Raw genomic sequence first — 26,906 nt, forward strand, 5'->3', positions numbered from 1 at the left:
CAAAGCTTATTTTTACACATACCACTTTGCAGTGCAGAATAATTCCTCTGAAACACTTCAGGATGTTGTATACCAAGAGAAAAACATGCAAAATTGTCCTTTACCTATTATTTTCCTGGATGATTTCCGCCCCCCCCCCCCCAAAGTGTTACAAAACTTGGTTTTTTTCAACCTGGAGCTGAATATTTATAAGCATTCTCCTATCTCTATTTTGCAACATTTGACCTTGTTCTGTTCAGTGGGGGAAAGCAGTCCAAAAGAGCTATAAAGAAGGCCATTTAAATCCTCATAAATTTCTATAAACATGAAAATAAAATGGATTTCAAGTAGGACATTGACAAGTTGGAATGTGTCCAGACAAAGGTGATGAAAACGGTCAGATATCAGGAGATCATGATTCCCTGTGAGGAGTGCTGAGAGGGTTGGGGATGTTTCACTTGGAGAAGTGAAGGATATGAGGGAACGTGCTAGTAATCTATACAATAAAAGTGAAAATATGTATATGTATATGTGGCTGGGGTGTCCACTTACACAGACAAGTTAAGGTTAAGGGGGAGACAGTGAGCAGGGTCATGCAAATTTTACACCATTGGAGAGAGTCAGAGACACTGGGATGCCTGTGGTGGAGGAAAAACATAAAATCTTGAATGAAATTGCTCCTCTATGGAAGTTTTCACTTGGATAGTGGGCAGTATTGTGGTTGTGGAGGACATTGGCAGGGCTCTTGGACATATTCATGGTACTCACTATAACCTGCAATGTAATTGGAGGAAGGGCTATTGGTGTCTCCTGGGCCGTTTAGGGAATGGTTCTGGCCCAGCTTATCTGTTCGAACATATCTCCCTCTATGAACCACCATGGTGACTGTTTGGAAGCTACAAATGGTCCAATGAGTGGCTGCCAGATTGCTCACTGAAGTGGCGTACAGGAAGCATACCATCTCCCTGTTAGATCAGCAATACTGGCTGCCAATGTACTCCTGAGCACAACTCAAAGTACTGGCCCTAAAGGGTTCTGTCCCAGTTCAATCCGAGGATGTGGACAAGGTGCTTGGAGGAATGAGAGCTACCACATGCATCCTAGACCCCTGCCCATCCTGGCTTCTGAAGGAGGCCAGAGGGGGATTGGCCGAGTGGGTGAAGGTGGTGGTTAATGCCTCCCTTCGGGAGGGCAAAATTCCAGCCAGCTTAAAGCAAGCTGTGATAAAACCGCTGTTGAAGAAACCATCACTGGACCCCACTCAATTCGTCAACTATCGGCCTGTTTCCAATCTCCCCTTTTTGGGCAAAGTCATGGAACGTGTGGTGGCCTCACAACTCCAGGCATTCTTGGTAGACACGGATTATCTGGATCCGGCACAGTCTGGCTTCAGGCCGGGGCATGGTACCGAGACAGCTTTGGTCGCCTTAGTGGATGATTTGCGTCGGGAGCTCAACAGGGGGAGTGTGTCCCTGTTGGTGCTGCTCGACCTCTCAGCGGCCTTCGATACCTTCGACCACGGTATCCTTCTGGGACGCCTCGCGGGGATGGGTCTTGGAGGTACTGTTCTGCAGTGGCTCCGCTCATTCCTCAAGGGTCAGTCTCAGAAGGTGTTACTGGGAGACTCCTGTTCAACCCCACAACCTTTGTCTTGTGGGGTTCCTCAGGGTTCAATACTGTCTCCCATGTTGTTTAACATCTACATGAAGCCGCTGGGCGAGATCATCCGGAGTTTCGGAGTCCGATGTCATCTGTACGCAGATGATGTCCAACTCTGTCACTCCTTCCCACCTGCTACTAAGGAGGCTGTCGAGGTCCTGAACCGGTGCTTGGCCGCTGTGACGGTCTGGATGGGGGCGAACAAATTGAAATTGAATCCAGACAAGACAGAGGTACTCCTGGTTAGTCGCAAGGCCGAACAGGGTATAGGGTTACAGCCTGTGTTGGATGGGGTCGCACTCCCCCTGAAGACGCAGGTTCGCAGTTTGGGTGTGATCCTGGACTCATCACTGAGCCTGGAACCCCAGGTTTCGGCGGTGACCAGGGGAGCATTCGCACAGTTAAAACTTGTGCGCCAACTGCGACCGTACCTTGGGAAGTCTGACTTGGCCACGGTAGTCCACGCTCTGGTTACATCCCGTCTTGACTACTCCAATGCTCTCTACGTGGGGTTGCCTTTGAAGACAGCCCGGAAGCTCCAATTAGTCCAACGGGCGGCAGCCATGATACTAACAGGAGCGGGGCGCAGGGAGCATACAACTCCTCTGCTGCACGAGCTCCACTGGCTGCCGATCTGCTACCGGGCTCAATTCAAAGTGCTGGCATTGGCCTTTCTAAGCCCTAAACGGTTCTGGCCCAACTTATCTATCCGAACGTATCTCAACCTATCAGCCCACCAGGACCCTAAGATCTTCTGGGGAGTCCCTGCTCTCTATCCCGCCGGCTTCACAAGTGTGGCTGGCGGGAACGAGAGACAGGGCCTTTTCTGTGGTGGCCCCTCGGCTTTGGAACACCCTCCCCATAGAGGTAAGATCAGCCCCCTCGCTGATGGTGTTTCGGAAAAGATTGAAGACATGGATGTTTAAACAAGCATTCGGTTAATCCGTTGCAACGAATTATGATGACTAAAGGACTGGTAATCATGGACGATGAATTTGGATTGCGACTCCAATTACGAGATGCATTGGATGGTTATTGGTGGCCCAATAATTTGTATTGTATATGTGTTTTATGCTTTTAAACTGAATATTGTTGTTTTTTAAGTGTTGTAAACCGCAATGAGTCGCCGATTTAGGCTGAGATATTAGCGGTATACAAGCGCATAAATAAATAAATAAATAAATAAATAAATAAATTACATTTTTATTTATATAGATGACCAGCACTTTGTATCTAGCCTGGAAGCAGACCTGCAGCCAATGGAGCTGCCGCAACATGGGAGTATTTTTCTCCCTGTGAGGCACTCCAGTTAACAACCTGGTTGCCGATCTCTGTACCAGCTGAAGCTTTCGAACTGTCTTCAAAGGCAGTCCCACGTAGAGAGTACTGCAGTAGTCCAAGCAGGATGTAACTAAGGTGTGGGCTACCATGGCCAAGTCTAGCATCTCTATCATAGAAGAATTGCTTGGAAGCACCTTAGTTCTCTTGGATTATCACAATTCTATCTCTTCCCTAAGAGCCTACCATGAACGATGAGGTACACCTGTGAGGTGTGGGGCTTGTCTTGCGTCTGGAAGGAACAGGTGTAGAGCCCTTCGTCGTACACGTCGACGTGAGTGATCATGATGCTGAACTCCGAGGGGGTGTAGGTTAGCAGCTCCACACGGGAGTCGATGGACCACTTGTCATTGCCAGCGTAGAGGATATTGGAGCGGTTCAACCAGGCAACACGTGTCACTTGCTGATCTATGTAGCAGCTGCGGAGAAGGAAGAGCAAAGAGAGAGTATAAGTGGCAGAACAATGAGAAAAAAGGCTAGAGTTCACAATGACAACATTTCAAGTCTGCTTTAACTGCCTTCACTCCATCCTATGGAATCCTGAGATTTATAGTCTGTCGAGATGCTTAAAATTCTCTAGTGTACTCCTTTGAGCTATAGTATCATAGTTCTCTAAGCATCTCACAAACCTACAAATCCCACAATTCCATAGGATGGAACTGGAAGCATTTAAGTGGTATGAAATTTATTTATCTGTGTAGTTTGAACACATAGAATCATAGAATCATAGAGTTGGAAGAAATCTCATGGACCATCCAGTCCAACCCCCTATCAAGAAGTAGGACAACTGCATTCAAAGCACCCCTGACAGATGGCCATCCAGACTCTGTTTAAAAGCCTCCAAAGAAGGAGCCTCCACCACACTCCAGGGCAGAGAGTTCCACTGCTGAGCAGCTCTCACAGATAGGAAGTTCTTCCTAATGTTCAGGAGGAATCTCCTTTCCTGTAGTTTGAAGCCATTATTCCACATCCTAGTCTCCAGGGCAGCAGAAAACAAGCTTGCTTCCTCCTCCCTATGACTTTCTCTCCCATATTTATCCATGGCTATCATGTCTCATTTCAGCCTTCTCTTCTGCAGGCTAAACATGCCCAGCTCCTTAAGACGCTCCTCATAGGGATTGTTCTCCAAACCCTTGATCATTTTAGTCACTCTCCTCTGGACACATTCCAGCTTGTCAACATCTCCCTTCAGCCATGGTGCCCAGAATTGGACACAATATTCCAGGTGTGGTCTAACCAAGGCAGAATAGAAGAGTAGAATGACTTCCCTGGATCTAGACGCTATACTCCTATGGATGCAGGCCAAAATCCCATTGGGTTTTTTTGCCGCCGCATCACATTGTTGGCTCATGTTTAACTTGTTGTCCACAAGGACTCCAAGATCTTTGCTCCAAGATCTACTGCTCTCAAGCCATACATCCCCCATTCTGTATCTTTGCATTTTATTTTTTCTACCTAAGTGGAATATCTTGCATTTGTCCCTGTTGAACTTCATTTTGTTAGTTTTGGCCCATCTCTCTAATCTGTTAAGATCGTTTTGAATTCTGTTTCTGTCCTCTGGAGTATTGGCTACCCCTCCCAATTTAGTGTCATCTGCAAACTTGATGATTATGCCTTCCAATCCTTCATCTAATTCATTAATATGCTTTCTTTATTTTCTCTTCTTTTTACATTTAGCTTTACTTCTTTCCACATTTTATTGATTAGCCAGTTGGCCTTATCAAAAATAGACAGTGCAGACACAACATACAACATACATCTAGTCTTCTTAAAATAAAATACAAATATACAGGTAGCCATAGATATATGCATCAACTATCCTCGTCTCCCCTACACTGCACCCCAATCTGATCTATGTACTCCAATCTCCTTTTAGCAGTTTTAAACAAATAAAGGGCAACTTTGTTGTCAGAATGGGGTTGGAAACAGCCAACAAAAATGAAGTTTTGGCCGCTGTATCCCAACTTGTTTTATTGCAAATAAAAGGCCATAAGTATTGTTTCCTTTCTTTTTCATATAGATTGCAGTGATGTAAAGTGTGATTCAGATTTTCGACTTTGGGGGCACCACAGATACATAGTCTTTCTTCACATGGGATATGATTGAATCTGCCGTATCTCTCCATGGATTCAATTTGTTCAAATCTTGCCCTGGTAAAAGCAGTTCTTAGGTGTCTTGGCAGATCAGCTTTTAGGTACGGCGCCGTCTGGAAATTATGTTTAAAGCGCCCTAACCACTTCAAGGATTCTGTGTTTGACAGGGTGGCTATATCTTTCTGGGCTTCAATATCTAGGATCCTTTGCGTTACTGTCCTTTTTTCAGCATCTCTATTCTGGCCTAAGGAGGCAATTTATAATCCGCAGGTGCGGAGGAATCTTGTTAATTGTTCTGACCAGGAAGCTTGGTTTTGACCATTAGATTGTTCTAAAAAGCACATTTTTTGGAAGTCTATTATTTTCGAGGTGTCTTATTTTAGACCAGTAATTAAAGGCCCTGATTTTAGCAAGTCCTTTGATAGAATATATTTCTAGCTCTACTCTGACTGCAGCAGCAGTGGTCTTAATGTCAACACCAAGTATCTGTCTTAGAAATTTTGATTGTGCTTGTTCCAGTACTGGTAGTTATCATGGGGACAATTTTTGCTTTGTAAACTTTGATTATCGGGGATAAAGATCCAGGATGTATTGTCGAAGGCTTTCATGGCTGAAATCACTGGGTTGTTGTAGGTTTTTTCGGGCTATATGGCCATGTTCGGGCTATATGGCCATGGGGTACATATGGCTCGAGAACAGTACGTGTGAAAAAGATCTTGTAGTCCTTGTGGAAACAAGATAAACATGGCCATATAGCCTGAAAAAACCTACAACAACCCAAAGATCCAGGATATTTTTAAACAAATATTTTATCCTTTCTGATTAGAAATGCTTTGCAGATTGTGGGAAAGGCTTCAATATCAGATAAGACTTGGTGCCTTCGGTTTATTTTAGGTCTTTGTTAGACTAAAAAGGTAAAGGTAAAGGTTTTCCTCTGACCTGAAGTCCAGTCGGGTCCGACAAGCTCAGCAGCTCAGTGCTTTAACCCACTGCGCCACCGGGAGCTCACTGAGCTTGTTGACCAAAAGGTCACAGGTTCAAATCTGGGGAGAAGCGTGAGCTTCCGCTATTAGCCCCAGTTCCTGCCAACCTAGCAGTTTGAAAACATACAAATGTGAGTAGATCAATAGGTACCGCTCTGGCAAGAAGGTAACGGCGCTCCATGCAGTCATGCCGGCCACATGACCTTGGAGGCATCTACGGACAATGCTGGCTCTTCAGCTTAGAAATAGAGATGAGCACCACACCCCAGAGTCGGACACGACTGGACTTCATGCCAGGGGAAAACCTTTACCCTTATCTTTTTAGTCTAACAAAGCCCTAAAATAAACTGAAGGCACCAGGTCTTATCTGATATTGGAAGCTAATCAGGATCAATTTTGGTAAGTACTTGGAAGGGGAACCACCAATGAATATAAGATTCTTTAGGGTATATTTAGGAAGAAGGCAATGGTAAACCGCGTCAAAATATTGTTTGCCTAAAAGAATAAAAAAAGAAAAATCTAATTAATTCTAATCTAATTATAGTATTGTTGTTTATATTCATTGTGTTTTAATTGCATTGTATTTTAAATGCTTTGAATTTTTAAATATGCAAAAATCTATATGCCATTTATTTTACATAATATGTTTATATTGTATTGATTTAATTTATATGCAAATAGCCTAGGGTCTAAGCATTAATAAACTACCACTGCTATGAAATTTATGGGACTGACATAAATTAACAGGTGACTTGAAGACACCTCTGAACACATACATATTCTAACCAAAATAAGCCCTGCTTCTCTTGAAAAGAGGACATAGAGCAATGGATTCAAATGGTAGGAAAAGAGATTCCACCTAAATGTTGGAAGAACTTTCTGGTGATAGGAGCCATGCAGCATTGGAATATGCCAGGTAAGACCCAAAATCTTGTCCTTGCATCTTAATATTGTTCTGTATCCAAAGTAATAATGCTCCATTTCACGTTGCCCTCTATCTCTTTCTGCTGCCATATGAGCTATGCATTTTATCCATCAGCCCTATCCTCACAATTGTTTTTGCACCCGTCTGCCCTCCCGTGACCAGAAACTGATTATTATTGTTCCTTGGTTGGTTCGATGCTAACTTATATATTTTGTTATAAAGTTGTTTTATTTTGTTTTATACTGTTGTTGTGTTGATCTGGCTAGTCCCCATGTAAGCCACCTGAGTCCCTTCAGGGAGATGGAGGCAGGGTACAAAAATAAAGTAGTAGTAGTAGTTGTTGTTGTTGTTATTATTATTATTATTATTATTATGCTTTGCAGTAAGGTGGAGTCTTCTATGGAGGTGTATAAAGAGAGGCCAGATGGCCATCTGTTGAGAGTGTTTTGATTGTGTTTTCCAGAATGGCAAGAGTTGGACTAGATTATTTATTTATTTACTATATTTATATAGTAAATAAATTACTATAGTAATTATATAGTAAATAAATTACTATATTTATATATTTATATCCACTCTTCTCACCCTGAAGAGGACTCGGTGCGGCTTACATAATTTGGCACAATTCAATGACACAATTCAAGAATATACAAATAATACAATGCATAAACAATAGAACAAATGAAACACATAAATATCATAAAACTTTAAAACATAGTACCTAGTTTTTTTTTACACTTTTTCCACTCCTATCTCACCCAGGGTTTTATCATTTTATCTTGTGCATTTGGCCCACCCACTGTATTTGACTTTCTATTATGTTATATTGCACTGGTTTTTTTTTTGCACTATTTATTTTATCTTGTTATTTAATGTATTTTACTGTTATGAAATTTTTGTTGTTTTGTATTTTATTTTGCTGTATTATATCTTCAGGCTTGGCCTCATGTTAGCTACCCTGAGTCCCCTTTGGGGAGATGGTGGCGGGGTATAAATAAAGGTTGTTGTTGTTGTTGTTGTTATTATTATTATTAGCCTGCCATCATCCTTTATGTTGTTACACTATCCCGGATCCATATTGCACTATCCAACCACTTGAATGTATAACCAAATTTTCACCCTTTTTCTAAAGACCAGGAGGGAGGAGGCAAATCTGATCTCACCAAGCAAAGCCATCACGTGACCCACACATTCTTGTGAAATACCGAATATGCTTGAAAATTCTCTCTGAGTGATACGATGATCATCCTGAATCAATCTGTCAATCTTTTGCTTGTGAAACTCAGTAGTTGCTGTCATAGCACGTCCAACTCTTTGTTTGTCACACAAGTCAGATGTTCCCACCTCAATATCTTTAAACTTTCTTGCCCAACAACGCACAGTACTCATATCAACACAATCACCATAAACAGCTTGCATTCTTTGATGAATCACCTTTGGAGTGACACCTTCTGCTGTCATGAATTCAATGACTGCACATTGCTTAAGTAGCATTGACCGACTGTCTGCGCAGGGTTCCACACTTCGCACTTTAACAACACAACCGTTCAATGCTAAGGCTTCCTGCCAAGAATGGAACTGTAGAGGAGAGTCTACTGAACAAGCCAGTACCTGCCGCATACCAGTACTGCCATCTGTTGAGGAGTTACGAAGGTGGAGGCATTACTTTTCATTCAACCCTCGTAAGTAACTGAGATGGGATTCCAGCCAGTGGTTTTGTGCACCAACAAACAAACAAAGCAAACTCCATATTTGTCATGCAAAGAATTAATGTTTGCTTCTGCACATTTAAAAAAAAACAGAAAAAATGTGAAGATTTTATAATACGCAAAATAACCTTTCTGTTATTCTTCCCACCTGGATTTCCTAGGTAAGGAAACCCATTTTTGGGTTAAGATGAATATTTTTCCTCCCACTAAAGAGCTCTTTGTTTCAGGCCAGCAAAGCTTTTATCAGTCAGAACAATCTTGAGGCTGGAAAACTTTGGTCTACAGTTTCCAGAATTCCTCAGCCACCATGGCGAACTCTTACTGAAATCTCATTGTTTCTGTGCATCCATGTTATTCAGGACTGTTAAAAAGTATTCAGATCAAAAGGTGCAGCAAGAGTGGAATATATGAGCTTGAGGCTGCCTTGATCCCGTGACCTACCTGATCCAAAGCTTACATATAGGGCAGTCATGTGTCCTACTTTAAAGACAAGGACAGTCTTTATATTTAAAGTGGTTGTGAACCATAGACCTCTCCAAAGAGAGGACACCTTCAGTTGATCCTCTCAGTGGAGGGTCTGGTTTGAAGGTGTCCTCTATTTGAAGGTTTCTCTTATTCATGTCCAGTTTAGATGTAAAAAAAGCCACGAGAAAGGGAAAGCAGGGGCTTTAAAGTTGCTCAACACCAGGCAATATCTGGGCAATCCATTGAACTGTCAGGCATAATGTGGTGGGCTGTGTTTTACTTTGCGTTTTTAATGATCACAATTATTTTCCTATTCACATCAATATTTTTTAATATATGCATTTAATTTTTATGAAAACAGGTGTTCTCTTTTGTCTTCTTTTTCTGATGATCATTGGCTGCGATCAAACATCCCATTGTTCTTGTTGTTGTGGTTGTTGTTGTTGTTGTTGTTGTTGTGTTTCTTCAAGTCATTTCCAACTTATGGCAAACCTAAGATGAACACTAGAGCCCTCGGTAGCACAGCAGATTAAACCACTGAGCTGCTGAATTTGCAGACTGAAAGGTCAGCGGTTCGAATCCAGGGAGCAGGGTGAGCTCCCACTGTTAGCCCCAGCTTCTGCCAACCCAGCAGTTCAAAAACATGCAAATGTGTGTAGACCAATAGGTACCACTCCAGTGGGAAGGTAACAATGCTCCGTGCTGTCATGCTGGCCACATGACCTTGGAGGTGTCTATGAACAACACCAGCTCCTTGGCTTAGAAATGGAGATGAGCACCAAGTCATAGAGTCAGACATGACTAGACTTAATGTTAGGGGGAACCTTTACCTTTAATAAGATGAACACCACAGAGTTTTCTTGGCAAGATTTGTTTAGAGGGGGATTTTTCGTTGGCCACCCTGAATTGGAAAATAATGTCACTTCTCCACAGTCACCAGGTAGGTTTCCATGGCCAGTCAGGGATTCAAACCCTGGTCCTCAAAGTTATAGCCCTACATTCAAACCACTACATTTCATTGATATTCTCGGCCTAGCAGAAATAAATACCCATATGCAGTGATGCTCTATGCCAACTCCACCCAATTTCCACACAGAATAGCAAGATTCAGGTCAAATGATCAGGTGCCATGGTGCAACTGTAATGGGCATTGCCAGCTGTGATGTGGAATTTACAACTACTATGTGCAATGCATAAGTGGACTGCACAACTAGAGTATGCAATGTGTAACTGCAACACACAGTGTTCCTGCTTTTGCAACACCACTTCGGTGCTGTCAGTAGGAGAGATCAGTTCCAAACAAGATACATGACTTCTACATGTGTGCATCACTAGCAGGATGCCAGACTGGGTTGTTGTGAGTTTTCCGGGCTGTATGGCCATGTTCCAGAAGCATTCTCTCCTGACATTTTGCCCACATCTCTGGCAGGCATCCTCAGAGGCTGAGGAGACTGCTGGAAACTAGGAAAGCAAGGTTGATATATCTGTGGAATGTCCAGGGTGGAAGAAAGAACTCTTGTCTGCTTGAGGCAAGTGTGAATGTTGTAAATGGCCACACTGATTAGCATTTAATGGCCTTGCAGCTTCAAAGACTGGCTGGTTGTTGCCTGGGAGAATCATTTGTTGGGAGATGTTAGCTGGCCCTGATTGATTCTTATCTGATTGATTTCCTCTGCTTTTTGAGTGATAGTTTTTCCTGTTTCAAAATAATAATATGTAATAATAAAACTTTATTTATACCCCACCACCATCTCCCCAAGGGGGACTTGGGGTGGCTTACATGAGGCCACGCTCATCAATACAGCAAACACAACATAACACAAAAACACAACAGAAAATCAGAAAATAAAATAACCTAAAATACAAAACCAATGTAAATAAGCAACATAACAATATAAAATCAAAACATTAAGACACTAAAATAATCACCATGGGCAGGGCCAAATTCAAAGATTAAAAATTTTAAAACACTGGGAGATAGGGCAATGTAAATATCAGGGAGGGGATCCGGGGATGAGGTAGGATTTAATTGCACAACCAAAAAATAAAGTGCTTCTGAGGGCATTTTATGCAGAGTTTGGTCAGGGATTATCTTACATTCAATCATTGAAGGCACATTGGAACAGCCAAATTTTCAGGCTCCTTCTGAAGATTTCCAGGGTGGGGGTTTGCCTAATATCTCTGGGAAGCGAATTCCAGAGTCGAGGGGCCACCAAAGAGAAGGCCCTCTCTCTCGTCCCCACAAGTCACGCTTGCAATGAGGGTGGGAGCGAGAGAAGGGCCTCTCCGGAAGATCGAAGAGGTTCATACACGGAAATGCGGTCACGCAGGTAGGCGGGTCCCAAACCGTTCAAGGCCTTGTAGGTCAAACCATGCACCTTGAATTGGGACCAGAAAATAAAAGGCAGCCAGTGGAGCTCCTTGAACAGGAGGGTTGAACGTTCCCTGTAAGTCGCTCCAGTTAGTAATCTGGCTGCCGCCCGTTGGACCAGTTGGAATTTCCGGGCCATCTTCAAGGGCAGCCCCACGTAGAGCACATTGCAATAGTCCAATCTGGAGGTAACTAAGGCGTGGACCACCGTGGACAAATCTGACTTCATGAGGTATGGTCGCAGCTGGTGCACGAGCTTCAATTGTGCGAAGGCCCTCCCAGCCACCACCGACGCCTGAGCTGCAAGCGTTAGCACTGAATCTAGGAAGACACCCAGGCTGCGAACCTGTGACTTCAGGGGGAGTGCAACCCCATCCAGCACAGGTTGCCACCTTATACCTCGATCCGGCCTACGATTGACTTAGAGGACCTCTGTCTTGTCAGGATTGATCCTCAGCAATGTATTCGCCACCACAGAAATCAGAGCAATGTTGTGGCCTTAGTGTTTGACCAGGAAAGTAGAGTTTGAATCTCTGCCTGGCCATGGAAATTCATTCACATTTTCTCAGCCTCAGAGGAAGATATCTAAGCAAATCTTGCCAAGAAACCCCTGTGATTGTTCACCTTTGCTTCGCCATAAGTCGGAAATGCATTGAAGGCATACAATAACAACAACAATAAGCCTCCACTGAGCATTCACATCAGCAGCCGACAAAGAACTGAATCTCAGCCCTTGAATGTTGAGATACATTGCTCCGTTTCTAATAAGGTGAAAAGCTGGGCTCATTTCCATCTCGGCGGGATCCGGTTTATTATGGCTGTGCATGTCGATGTGGGGTGGGGATAGGGAGAGAAAGGCAGAGAAATAATTCCCAGGTTCTCCTCGCAGCCTCCGTGAGGCCTTTGGCTGTCTCTCTCTACCAAGCCCTTTGAAGTCCAAAAGCCCATGTTATTACAGCTCTTTTTATCAAGCCCTAAAAACTTGAACACCTTCCAAACTGCGGATTTAGGAAAAATAACGAGCGTTTGGAGGGGGGAATTTTTAAAAAGAAGAGAAAAAAAATTGCTCGGCTGCTGATGTAAATCCTCCAGGAGCATGTTTTCAAACATCGGCCTCCTCTTGCAAGTGGGATGGGGGGTTGCATGGCACCCTTTCTCCCCAAATTGGACTCCGTTCTTCCTCCTGATTCATGCCAACCCTCCCATCTCTTGACTGTGGGCACTCTCTTCTTGCCCCGTGGCTCTCGGCCATGAGATTTAATTATCGGAGCGGTTTTCTCTTGCCTTGAAGGCGAGTGGGCACAAAGTAATCCTGTTTCGTGGTGCCTGACAGCTGTCAGGCACAGATTGGACAAGTGTGGCCAAGATAACCGGGGAAGAGCAAAAAGAGGGAGGACTCTGTGCCCCCCTCTTCAAATTACAACTGACCCCGATATTTTCTAAAAGGGCCGTGCCTCCTTCCTCACCCGGCAGGATAGACCTTGGGCCAGGCTGACAGCCAATGGTAAAATGCAGGGTGCCACGAAGAGGGTGGCAAGGGCAAGAGAGGGCTGGGCTCCTGTGCCTTAAAAGCCCAAGCTTGTACATTATTAGATTGCCTTATTATTTTTCTTGGCTTTTTCGATAGGAAAAAGACTTGAAAGAGACTGAAATCATGAAAGGGAGGGGACAGGAAAAGGCCCTACTTAACCTTTCTCCCCACCATCCATTTTTGGGATTAAAATAGTATCTCTATATTGAATCATGGAATCTTAGATTTGGAAAGGACCACAAAGCTCATCCATTCCAGCCCCCACCATGCAGGGATGGATATGTCTTCTGATTTTATTTTAATAGTAATGATGATGATTATGATGGTTATGATGATAATAATAATATTTCTTACCCTGTTCTCATGGTGGGTTACAATTAATTTATTTTATTTACAGTATTTATATTCCACCCTTCTCACCCCAAAGGGGACTCAGGGTGGGTCACAGAACACATGTAATGCAATATAATACTAATAACAACATGATATTATAATTATATATTTATATTACATGTAATATTACTAATAATATTACAATATAATTGGTATAGTACAATATAGCAATATTTAAAACTGATATTGTACTATGCTAATAATATAATATATTGTATGTATATATACCTTGTAAGCCGCTCTGAGTCCCCTTCGGGGTGAGAAGGGCGGCATATAAATGTCGCAAATAAATAAATAAATAAATATTCAATGCCAGTTACACAATGGCAGACAGACAACAGGGGGTCATGAGGGGGTGTCAGAGGGGTTGCCAAAAACCATTAGAAAACACAGTATTTTTATTTATTCTGTTGATTATGGGGGCTCTGTGTGGGAAGTTTGGCCCAATTCTATCATGGGTGGAGTTCAGAATGCTCTTTGATTGTAGGTGAACTATAAATCCCAACAACTACAACTCCCAAATGCCAAAGTCTCTTTTCCACAAACTCCACCAGTGTTCACATTTGGGCATATTGAGTATTCATGCCAAGTTTGGTCCAGAGCCATCATTGTTTGAGTCCACAGTGCTTCCTGGATGTAGGTGAACTACAACTCCAAAACTCAAGGTCAATGCTCTCCAGTATTTTCTGTTGGTCATGAGAGTTCAGGATGCGCTTTGATTGAAGGTGAACTATAAATCCCAGAAACTACAACTCCCAAATGGCAAAATCAACCTCCCCCCAACCCCACCAGTATTCAAATTTGGGCGTATCGGGTATCTGTGCCAAATTTGGTCCAGTGAATGAAAATACATCCCACATATCAGATATTTACATTACACTTCATGACAGTAACAAAATGACAGTTATGAAGTAGCAACAAAAATAATTTTATGGTTGGGGGTCACCACAACATGAAGAACTGTATTAAGGGGTCACAGTATTAGGAAGGTTTAGAACCACTGAGATAGAGGTATAGGTTTTCCCATAAACATACTTAAAACACATAATCATTGTAAACATTCTATAAAATACACATATTAAAACGTATTTCTATCAATTACAAATTAAAATACACAGAACAAAGATTAAGAGCCAAGATTTGAGTTTAAAATTCATGATTTTACTATACTGTATATACTCGAGTATAAGCTAAGTTTTTCAGCCCTTTTTTAGAGTGGAAAAATACCCTCAGGTTATATTCAAGTGACAGTCCTGGTCAGCTTATATTCGGGTTGGCTTATATTAGGGTCGGCTTATACTCGAGTATATAGGTAATTAGAGTTGGGCAGTCTTATTTTAAATTCCAGTTTTAATATTCAAAATATTAAATATTCAAAAACATTTGACCTACAGATGCCTCAATTAATGTAATGTATTGGTATCTATTTTTATTTTTGACATTGCTGCAATTCCCACCCTCACCTTATACTCATGTCAATTAGTTTTCCCAATTTTTTGTGGTAAAATTAGTTGCCTTGGATCAGCTTATACTAGAGTACATACGGTATTATGTCATGTTTGCTTTCTGCCTTTGATCCGGTGAGCTTAAGGAAGCATAGTACCCCTTCTTCTTCTCCACTTGGTCTTTACAACAACCCTGTGATGCAGGTCATTCATTAGCTGGCCTCCTATTAGTGAAATACAGTATATCTGGTTAAATTTCATTATGCATGTGGGGTGATGGATTCACCATTGGACAACAAAATATTGTGTTGGCAGCAATGAGAATATAATTTTGTATACAGTATTGCATATTATTATGGTGCAGTGAGTTAAACTGCTGAGCTACTGAACTTGCTGACCAAAAGATTGGCGGTTCGAATCTGAGGAGCGGGGTGAGCTCTTGCTGTTAGGCCCAGCATCTGCCAATGTGAGTAGATTAATAGATACTGCTTCATTGGGAAAGTAACAGTGCTCCATGCAGTCATAGTGGTCACATGATCTAGGAGACGTGTATGGACAACGCCGGCTCCTCGGTTTAGAAATGAAGATGAGCACCACCCCCCAGAGTTGGACACAACTAGACTTAATGTCAGGGGAAACCTTTATCTTTACCTTAGGAGGAGCACTGGATTTCAAAATAGTACTAAGGGACAGTCTAAATTTATGACACACGAAGATGACTACCAGGAAGCTGCTATTACACATTTATGACACACGATGATGATTACTAGGAAGCTGCTATTACTGTGGCGCAGCTGGCTGGGAGTCAGCTGCATTAAGATCACTACTGACCAAAAGGCCATGAGTTCGAAGCCAGCCCGGGTTGGAGTGAGCTTCTGACCAATTTGTGTAGCTTGCTGTTGACCTTTGCAACCCGAAAGACAGTTGCATCTGTCAAGTAGGAAATTTAGGTACTGCTTATGTGGGGAGGCTAATTTACGACACCATAAAAATCTCCAGCAAGCATGCAAAGAATGAGGAAATACTTCATCAGTGTCACAAATGGACGTCAAAGTGACAGCTCCCCTGGTGGCCAGAATACCCTCATGAAAAAGCTGGAATGTTAAATAGCCTCTGTGTGTCTGTTTATATATGTTGTGTGTCTATGGCATTGTATGTTTGCCATCATGTATACGTACATTGTAATCTGCCCTGAGTCCCCTTTTGGGTGAGAAGGGTGGAATATAAATACTGTAAATAAAAAAAAATATTTTGGGGTTGGGTGTCTGTCTTCCTGTCATTTCCTTTTCCTGAATGGCAGGGGGTTGGATTAGATGGCTCATGTGGTCTTTTCCAACTGTATGCTTCTATAATTCCAATTCTGGAATCATGCAGCCAACATGAAATATTCTGAGTATTGTAGACCAAGAAAGCAAATGAAATGACCTTTTCCCAAGCATTGAGGGTGATGGGTTTCCTTTCTACAGCCCTCTTCCTAGGGGTTAATGGAACCTTTGGAGTTTCTGGTGCAGCGCTTGCCTCTTAGTATTCCTGCGAACCAAGCATGGGCTGTGTGGTTCCCCCTCCTCTTTCTATTCTGCAGAGGGAACGGAGGAGGAGGGAGAGGTCTGAGGAAGTAGGTCAAAGCCTTTGCTGATTCAGACTGGTGGGAACCAAGCGCACTGCAGGCTGCTGGAAGGGGATGTGTGGTGGAGAGGCACTTTGGGGGCTGGAAGGGGATGGCAGGGACACACAATTGGGGTGTGCTGACTCACAACATTCAGCAAAGCACATGCCGAGGAGACCCCATGTGGAGGGAGAGAAAGACAATACAAGGAATAGCATGAGGAGAGGGGTTCCTTCCTGTTTACACCTTGCAGCACCAAACCCAACCCACGTGGCTAAGTCTGCTCCTCCAGAAATCTCCTGATCCCTTTGATGTATGAAAAATGAACAAAGAACTTCCGATCAGTTCAGAATCTTACAGTTTGGATGATCCTACCAGCTGCAGGGTAGGATCATCCAAACTCTATTAATTTGGGCTGCCACGTGAACAAAGGGATAGGCCTCCTATGTTGATATTGTGTGTCCTTTCTGACCTGTGGCAACCCAAAAGGTGTTCTTGGCAAGATGTGTTCAGAAGAGGGTTGCCCTTGCCTTCCTTAGCAGATGAGTGTTTGACTTGCCCAAGATCACCCAGTAGATAGATTTCATGGCTAAGTAGGCTTTTGAACCCTAGACTCCAGAGTTACAGTCCAATGTCTAAACCACATGAGCTCCAAGAACTCCTATACTGCATTTTGAATAGCTAGCAGTGATCATTTCAGCATTTATTTTATTTAATTCGAATATTTGCACTTCGCCCTTTTGAACCCCCTGCGGGGGACTCAGGACGGCTTCCAATCGGCAGCAATTCGATGCCTCAATATATACATAATATAAGCAAACACTCAATAATTATAAATAGTTAAAAACATTAAAACAATACAATTAAAATCTACTAAGAATTACCACTCTGGTGGCCATTATTAGCCGAAATAATGGATGCTCCGTCAAACTTATCCATAATCCATTTCCAAACCATTGTCAACACTGTTATTGTCATTGTCCGCTTAATTACCCAAAGGCCTGGTCCCACATCCATATTTTTAACTTTTTTTAAAAGGTGAGGGGGGATGAAGATGACCTAATTTCCCCAGGGAGTGAGTTCTACAGTTGGGGAGGGGGCACCACCAAGAAGGCCCTGTCCCTTGTCCCCAACAAGCGTGTTTGAGACAGAGGCGGGGCTGAGAGCAAGAAGATCTTAAACTCTGAGGTGGGACGTAGAAGGAGATACGTTTGGACAGGCATAGCTGTTCATGAGAAGTGTCACCTGTCAAAATTTCTTCTTCTACACAGCTGACAAAGGCACAAGAGCATTATCCATTTTTTCAGGTGACCATCCTATCCCTACTACAATATTTCCCCTTAACTTCAGAGGCAATGAGGGACTGCAGATATAATGCTGAATGCTGGGCAGTGAAGGTACTGGGTTTGAATCCCTGCTAAAGATCAAGACAGATGGAAAAGCTGGTGGTTTATGGGTCAAAAGAAAATTACAGCACATGTTGGAAGAAATGTTGGAAGAAATACTAAATGGTTCGGGTCCAGGCTATTTGTCGAATCGGACCTCCCCATACAGACCACCCCAGGCACTGCAGTCAATGGAGGATGCCCTGCTCTTGGTCATGGTTGTCCATGCCTAAGTTACATCATGCTTGGACTACTGCTATGCTCTCTACATGGGACTGCCTTTGAAGACAATTCAGAAGCTTCAACTGGTACAGAGATCAGCAGCCAGGTTATCAACTGGAGCTCTGCACAGGGAGAGAAACACTCCCATGTTGCAGCAGCTCCAATGGCTGCAGGTCTGCTTTTGGGCTAGATACAAAGTGTTAGTCATCTATATAAATAAAAATGTAATGTTTGTTTGTGGGATTTAACATAACTTAAAAACTACTGGACGAATTGACACCAAACTTGGACACAATACACCTATCAGGCCAACAAGTGACCATCACTCATAAAAACACTGAAAAACACATCAGAACGGACTTAAAAACAAAGCAAAAAAAATACATTACAGTGCATGCGCAAAATCACATATTTACACAAACATACATATACACACAAATATATACACACACATATACACAACCCCATTCTGCCAAGAAGCAGGGAAATCACATTCAAAGGACCATCAAGCCTCTGTTTCAAAGCCTCTAAAGAAGAAGCCTCCACCACACTCCGGGGCAGAGAGTTCCACTGCTGAACAACTCTCACAGTCAGGAAGTTCTCCTTAATGTTAGATACAAAGTGCTAGTCATTACCTTTAAAGCCCTAAACAGCTCGGGTCAGGCTATTTATCAAATCACATCTCCTCATATAAACCAACTCAACCACTGCGGTCAGCGGAGAAGGCCCTACTCTTGGTCCCACGTCGTTTCAAGCTTGGTTGGTGGGAACGAGAGAGGGGACCTTCTCTGTAATCCCTCCCTGTCTCTGGAACTCCCTTCCTAAAGAAGTAAAAATGGCCCCTACCCTGCTCTCCTTTAAGACAATTCTAAAAATGCACTTATGCATGGAGAGGAGGACTAAAACGCGTTACTCATTTGGAATGCTGGCCAACTCCACTTGCACTATATGGATGCCAAGATACATCTTAAAGGAACACCGATGCCAGCCATTTTTAATGTAACTGTGTTTCAAACAGTTTTGAGAGTATTTGCTTTAATGTTTATTTGTGTTTATTTTGGAGCCCCCGGTGGCGCAGTGGGTTAAACCACTGAGCTGCTGAACTTGCTGACTTAAATGTCACAGGTTTGAATCTGGGTAGCAGCATGAGTTCCCGCTGTTAGGCAGAGATTCTGCCAACCTAGCAGTTCGAAAACATGCAAATGTGAGTAAATCAATAGGTACCACTCCGGCGGGAAGGTAATAGTGCTTCATGCAGTCATGTCAGCCACATGACCTTGGAGGTGTCTATGGACAACACCGGCTCTTCAGCTTAAAAATGGAGATGAGCACCAACCTCCAGAGTTGCACATGACTGTACTTAATGTCAGGGGAAAACTTTACCTTTACCTTATTTATGTTTTAGTTAATTATGTCTCACTGACTCTTCTGTTATATTTTAATCTCAATGCTTAATCCTTTGTGGTAAACTCACTGTTATTACTGCATTCTATCATGTATTTTGATATGTTTTTCATAGATTTTGTACTTACTTAGGCATTAAATGTCTGCCTTCTTATCTGTAAACTGTCCTGAGTCCCCTTGGGGAGAGAGGGCGGTATAGAAATAAATTATTATTATTATTATTATTATTATTATTATTATTATTATTATTTAGGGAAACTGAACCTATAAAGATGGAGCACAACCTCCATTGTAGGGCTATCTGGAGCAAAAAAGGACAGGTCTTCTTTAACAGTCATCTAGAAGAGGAGATATCAGTAGGAAGAAGGAAGACTCATAAGCCTATGCCAGACCAAACGTCCTGATTTGTAGGGAACAGTTAATTCCTGGTTAATTCCTAGCTGTCAAACTTTCACAGCTGCTTTCAAAATGGCCTGGTTTCTATCTCATCCTCCCACTTTTCCCTTTCATCTTCAGTGTACTTTCAGTTATTGCAAACTGGGTCTCAAGTGCAAAAATAGTTTGCTCTCAATTAACTCAGCAGGAGAGAGGGGAGAAGAGGAGGCAGAGCGTTATCCTTCCCAGTACGCTCATTTATTTTATTTCATTTCCCCTTTTTTTCAGGCATTGCTAAATTCAATAGGACGCTGCAGTACTTTTCTGCTTAAAATAGTAGCTTTGTCTGTTCTTTCTCATTAAAAACCTTTGCCCCCTTGTTGCCTGCTCTCACCCGTTTGACCACTCCGATGCCACTCAGCCATGAGTGTCCCAGTTTTCATTTGTGAAATATCGAATGGCATGCTATGCATGCCAACAAGCGCAGAGGTTGGAAAAGTTACTTTTTTTTTGGACCACAGCTCCCCAAATGCTCCAACTTCAGGATTCTGGGAAATGTAGTCTAACAACAACAACAACAACAATAATACTTTATTGATATTCTGCCCTATTTCCCTGGAAGAAAAATTCTCAAACTGTGGTCTAGTGGGATGACCCCAAGGCTTCAGGTGACTTGTTTATCCTCTTAACCAATGTGAAAACAAGACTTGAAACAGGCCTTATAGCAGAGGTGTTCAGCCTTTGGTCATCCTTTGTTTTGGACTTCAACTCCCAGAATTCCTGAGCATTGAACAAGCTGGCTTCTGCGAGTTGAAGTCCCAAACACTTGGAGAACTAAAGGTTGGACACCACTGTCTTATAGAGTCTACAGCAGTGGTTCCCAACCTTTGAGCTTCCAGGTATTTTGGACTTCAACTCCCACAATTCCTAACAGCTGGTAAACTGGTTGGGATTTCTGGGAGTTAACATCTGGAGGACCAAAGTTGGGAGCCACTGGTCTATAGGTTGAGTATCCCTGTTCTGAATTTTGGATTTTTTAATATTTTGGAATATGTGCATGTGCGTGTGTGCGTGTGTGTGGATGATGGGACTCAAGTTGAAACATGAAAATCATGTAACTTTCATATACACTTTATACTTAAAGCTTTTTTGGATATTGAAATATTTCGAAGTTCCAAATAAGGGATGCTCAACCTACAATGCCTTGGTCACCCTTAGAGCTGAGAGTAGGAAGAGCAGGGCTTAGGTGAGTTTGCAGAAGATAAACCGCTGTCTAAGGGCATTTTGGTGTGCCCCAAATGCTCTGAGACTGATATCTGTGAATATGGGCAGGTGCACAGTTTTGGAAAGAGCAGAGACCAACTTCCCTTACAACGAACAGATTGAACCTGGAGCATTTGATATGCATCCAAATGGTCTTGGAAGGAGGTTTTGTCTGCTACCCACTTTTCTTAATGGCAGCCCTACAGGCAATTGAGAATGTAGAATGTTTTTAGAAATACTTTTAATGGTTTAATGTGATTTTAATTATTTGTTTTTAACAATTCTATGTTTAATTCCATCTTAACGTTTATGTGTTGCATGTTTTAAATAGTAATTTGTATTGTTTTTAGTGTTGCGAGCTACTTTGAGTTTCATTTAAGAGAGGAAAGTGGGATATCGATGATGATAACAACAATTTTATTTATTACTCGCCTCCCCCTATGGCTCGAAATAACAACAACACAGCCAAACAAACAGTTTTTTTCCTGATTATATTGGTCTTGCAGCCTGTTCTTGTGGTTGTTGGGGGTGCTGATTCATAAAATTGCATTGTATAGACAGCCCTAGTTTCATAGATATGGTTATCATGGTTTTCTATGGATGAGCACTACAGATGGTGACTAGAAAATGGCATGTTCTGTATCTCAAAATCTAAAGACGATAGGTGGAAACTGTCACTATTTTTGGAATCAGCAGGTCAAATATACCCAGAAACGGGGCTAATATTTATTTATTTATTTATTTACGACATTTCTACCCCACCTTTCTCACCCTGGAGGGGACTCAAGGTTGCTTTACACACAGGCAACAGTTTGATGCCTTAAAACACAATGTACAGTTAAATAAATATTTAAATAGAATTTAAAAGTACATTAGAAACAATTAAAACATTTAAAAACAATACTTTCAGAGTTAAACACGTAATCCATGAGTGTAATTCGGGTCGTTCCAATGGTCATTGCCCATTGTTCCAAGTGCATCCATTGCGTATGTTCTCTAAAAGCTTGGTCATGTTTTCAGTCCCTTGTGGAAGGTCAGGAGGGAGGGGGTTGATCTAATATCCCTGGGAAGGGAGTTCCACAGTCGAGGGGCCACCACTGAGAAGGCCCTGTCTCTTGTCCCCACCAATCGTGCCTGCGAGGGAGGCGGGACCGAGAGCAGGGCCTCCCCAGATGATATTAAAGTCCAGTTCATAGAGGGAGATACATTCGGACAGATAAGCTGGCCAGAACCATTTAGGGCTTTATAGGCTAAAGTCAGCACTTTAAATTGTGGAGCTGATGACAGGGGGGTTGTATGCTTCCTGTACACCACTCCGGTGAACAATCTGACTGCCACCAGTTGGACCATTTGTAGCTTCGAAATAGTCTTCATATGCAGCCCCACGTAGAACGCATGGCAGTAGTCTATTTGGGATGTAACCAGAGTGTGGACTACTGTGGCCAAGTCTGACTTCCCAAGGTACGGGTGTAACTGGCACACAAGTTTAAATTGTGTGAATGCTCCCCTGGCCACTGCCAAAACCTGGGGTTCCAGGCTCAGCGATGAGTCCAGAAGAACTCCCAAGCTGCAAACCTGCATCTTCAGCGGGAGTGTAACCCCACCCAGCATTTGAGGCACAAAATTTGTGTTGAGCAGTGCCATTATTATTATTATTATTATTATTACTACTACTACTACTACTACTACTACTCTATTTCACTGGTCCCAGCAGAACATGGCACTGTTCTCAACAAGTGAAGGATTTGGGATGCCCCATACTGTCCCCATAAAGCACTTTAAACATAACAGGATGTATCCTACAAAATGCAATCCTGGGAACCCTACTTTGTGACCAGCCTGTCTTTCCCATTGTCTTTGTGGGTGTTCTTTCAACACCAGGAAGAGAAACAGACACTTGCTTTCACACACAAGCAGAAATTTGCCAATGTATATACGCGCGAGTGTAAAATGCAGGGGAAAATGATGAGGAAAAATCCCATATATGTTTGGTGCCTTAAAAGTAAGAACTCTCGCAGTGACTACAGAATCCTCCACAGCCTGTCTCCACCAGCATTTCAGCAACCGCAAGATTTTTTCACACCCCAAGCACACATTAAGGATGTAACACTTTACATTCTTCTTCTCCTGCACGCAAGGACAAATTATTTTCACAGTATTCCCCCCACTGTGGTAGAAAACAGATTTCTGCACACTTCTTGAGAGTTACTGGCACTTCCCAAGGTTTTTCAAGAATGGAATCACATGCTTTTTTTCTGTGCAGAAAACATGCAGGAATACACAGGAAATTTGCATGATTTTGCAGTGGGAAAAATTACATTTTGTGCAAATTAAACTATAATTTTGGATAGAAAAAATAGCCTTTTGCACAGAATTATTTCCAAAATAGGTCTTCAAAATGCAAGGAGTTTTTTTTATTTTTCTATATTTTTTGACAAGGGTTTTTTGGACCTCAGGAAATACAGTCACCCCCTCCACATTCACGAGTTTCACTTCTGCGGATTTGATTGTTAGCAAGTCTGTTTCTACTGATTTAACTAGCTCCACTTCCTCACACCAGTCTTTAGTGTGTCCAGGTCTCCACCACTGTCTTTCCAACAGAACCAGTCCCTCACTTCCATGTCCACCCCCCCCCCCCATTTAAGCTGATCTAATATTTGAAACTCCTCCTTCCATCACTCTCCTGCCCACCTTCCCACCGAAACCTCATCCAGATTCGAAACTCCCTTCTTTATCTGTGAGTGCATCTACACTGAAGAATTAAGGCAGTTCTACACCACTTTAACTGCCATGACTCAATGCTATGAAATCTTGGAAATTGTACTTTTACACATCTTTTGCCTTCTCTGCCAAAGAAGGCTTTGGTGGGGAGAGGTGCCTCTCCAAACTACAAATCCTAGAATTTGGTAGAATCCAGCCATGGCCATTAGTGGCATCAAACTGCATTAACCCTACAATGTAGATGCACCATCTCCCTTCCACACACTCCATTGCCCATCATCTCATCACAAGTCTCACTCTGAATTTAAAACCTCTCCCTACCAATCCACCTCTTCCCTCTCCTGACCACCCACCATCACCTTAATTTCAGACTGAGGCTTGTGGGGAGATAATGGGACATCTAGAGTTGTCCTGGTGAACAGGAGAGGAGATTATGAGGGGTAGGGAGAGGAGAAGGAGTGAGCACAGAAGAAGCAAATGGGCAATGAAGGACCTTAACATCAAGCTGGTGTATGTATGTTTAGTGTGTCTGTATGTATGAGAATTATTTGCATTTTTTCACACTTGCAGTGGTGCTACATTCCTAACATCTGCAAATGTGGAGGGCTGACTGTATATTATCTCACTAGGAATTAATAGGAATAATAGAATCATAGAGTTGGAAGAGACCACATAGACTATCTAGTACAATGGTTCCCAACCTTTCTTTGACCTGGGACTACTTGACCAGGGACCACTTTGACCAGGAACCACTTGACCAGGGACCACTTGACCAGGGGCCACTTTGACTAGTTCAAAGTGCTGGTGTTAACCTTTAAAGCCCTAAACGACTCCGGGCCAGCTTATCTGTCCGAACGTATTCTCCCCTATGAACCATCAAGATTGCTAAGATCGTCTGGAGGGGCCCTGCTCTTGGTCCCACCGGCCTCACAAGTGCATCTGGTTGGGACGAGGGACAGGGCCTTCTCGGTGGTGGCCCCTCGACTCTGGAACTCCCTTCCACTGGAGATCAGAACTACCTCTTCTATCTTGACGTTCAGAAAACAGGTGAAAACTTGGCTCTGGAAATTGGCATTCGAAGAATGAGTCAAGATCCTGTGATATGGATGGATATTGACGAACAATGATTTTATGATGACGACTGACCATTGTAATTGTAATTATATGACTTTATATTTGTTTTTTTAATGTTTTAGTGTAATTTGGAATATTATGTTTTTAATTATTGTTTGTGATATTGATGGAAACCGGCCTGAGTCCCTCAAAATGAGGTGAGGAGACCGGTATACAAAACTGCTAAATCAAAGTACCCCTGACAGATGGCTATCCAGTCTCTGTTTAAAAGCCTGCAAAGAAGGAGCTTCCATCACACTCCGAGGCAGAGAGTTCCACTGCTGAACAGCTCTTACAGTCAGGAAGTTCTTCCTGAATAATTAATATTCTTCTCACTGTTACATTTCACCTAAGAAGATAAAGAAATTGGTATTTGAATTTTATTTTAATCCTATAGATAGGAAAACAATTATCTAGTACACCTAAGAGAACAAGACTGGTTTAGGTAGTATAGGGCACTGCTTCCTAAACTGTGTTTGCTGGCCCCAAATGAGGCTCTCTTAGTTCAACGTTGGGCTTGCGAAAAATGTGGCAATGGTAAAAGTTTTCTGAATGTCTACCCATTTACACAAATCTGCATGCAGGGTTTACAGCAAACTCTCCAAAAAATGCTTCAGCTGTACTTCATAAAAAGTAAAATCAGCCTGTTTAGCATGCCTTGAAAATGTTGATATATTTTCAGTAAATGTTTGATTTTTATATCTATTTTATACAGCTATCTAGCTGGAGTCACAAAAACATTTCTCAGGTGGAAAGGGGTCGCAAGTGAAAAAAGGTTTAAGAAGCCCTGGTATAGGGCACATTCCATTGAATTCCATTCCAAACAGTGGTTCCCAGCCCCAAATGGGGCTCCCTTAGCTCAATGTTGGGTTGTAAAAATGTGGCAATAGTAAAAGTTTCCTGAATGTTCACACATTTGCACAAACCTGTTAACAATAGCGTCCAGTGTTTACAATGGACTCTCCAGAAAATGCTTCAGCTGTACTTCATAAAAAGCAAAATCAGCCTGTTTAGCACACCTTGAAAATGCTGATATATTATCAGCAAATGTTTGATTTTTATATCTTTTTATATACCTAGCTAGCTGGAGTCACAAAAACATTTCTCAGGTGGAGAGGGGCTGTGAGTGGAAAAGGTTTAAGAAGCCGTGGTATAGGGCATTCCTTCCAACTATCCTTCTTTTGCAGGGACAACCATCAGTTGCCTTTCTAAAAATTGGGGAATGATCCTAAGCAGACTGTCTGGGAAAGAAAAAACACAGCCAGTCTAATTGCCCATAAATACCCCATCCATGAAATACTTTTCCCTCTCCCCAAACAAAAGTCCTTTTGCCATTCTGTCTCTTCTTGTCAGTTTCCCTGGCTTAATTTCTCTGCCAGACTGCTCTTAAAGATACAGAAGAAAAGCCATCAAAAACCCGAGGGAACTAGACAAGAATGCCCCTTTCTCACCTTTCCTTTTTATTTTAGCGCTGGAGACTTTATTGAGAGATATCAGACAAGATGACAGAATTCGTGGAGTGAGGGTAAAAAAAAAAGAACAGTATAAGTTGAGGGCTTTATGCGGACTATCTTGTGATAATGACAGAAAATCCATTGGATTCAATGAAGATTCTTTGGGGGGGAAATTAAATTGTTTGGGACATGTTCTGGGTTTAAAATATGACTTCAAAGGGAGGAAAAACCAAAAGAATTGCTTTTTTTCTAATTTTAAAGGGGAGAAAGGGGGATTAAATATTTGGCAGTGAAAATTATGAAGACCAACAGTTTATTACTTCATAATCATTGTGAAAAAATGGAAAATAAAAGATACTGGAAAATGAGGGGAATTAAATTTACTCTTGATGCAGAGAAGTTTTGTAATGAGACAAATGTTTTGCCTAGACTTTTATTGAGTTTCCAAATGATTTCTGTCATAAGAAATGGA

General features: G+C 42.3%; 1 protein-coding gene across 1 annotated transcript in view; it reads right to left on the reverse strand.

Annotated features, from left to right (window-relative positions):
• The window catches only part of LOC132780267 (igLON family member 5), a 244,202-nt gene that overhangs the window by 40,537 nt on the left and 176,759 nt on the right, over positions 1-26,906 (reverse strand). Inside the window, exon 3 of the mRNA XM_060783878.2 lies at positions 3,163-3,395. Coding sequence (XP_060639861.1) covers positions 3,163-3,395 — 233 coding nt within the window. The remainder of the gene's footprint in view (positions 1-3,162; positions 3,396-26,906) is intronic.

This window comes from Anolis sagrei, chromosome X, assembly GCF_037176765.1.
Source record: "Anolis sagrei isolate rAnoSag1 chromosome X, rAnoSag1.mat, whole genome shotgun sequence".
Classification (NCBI taxonomy): domain Eukaryota; kingdom Metazoa; phylum Chordata; class Lepidosauria; order Squamata; family Dactyloidae; genus Anolis; species Anolis sagrei.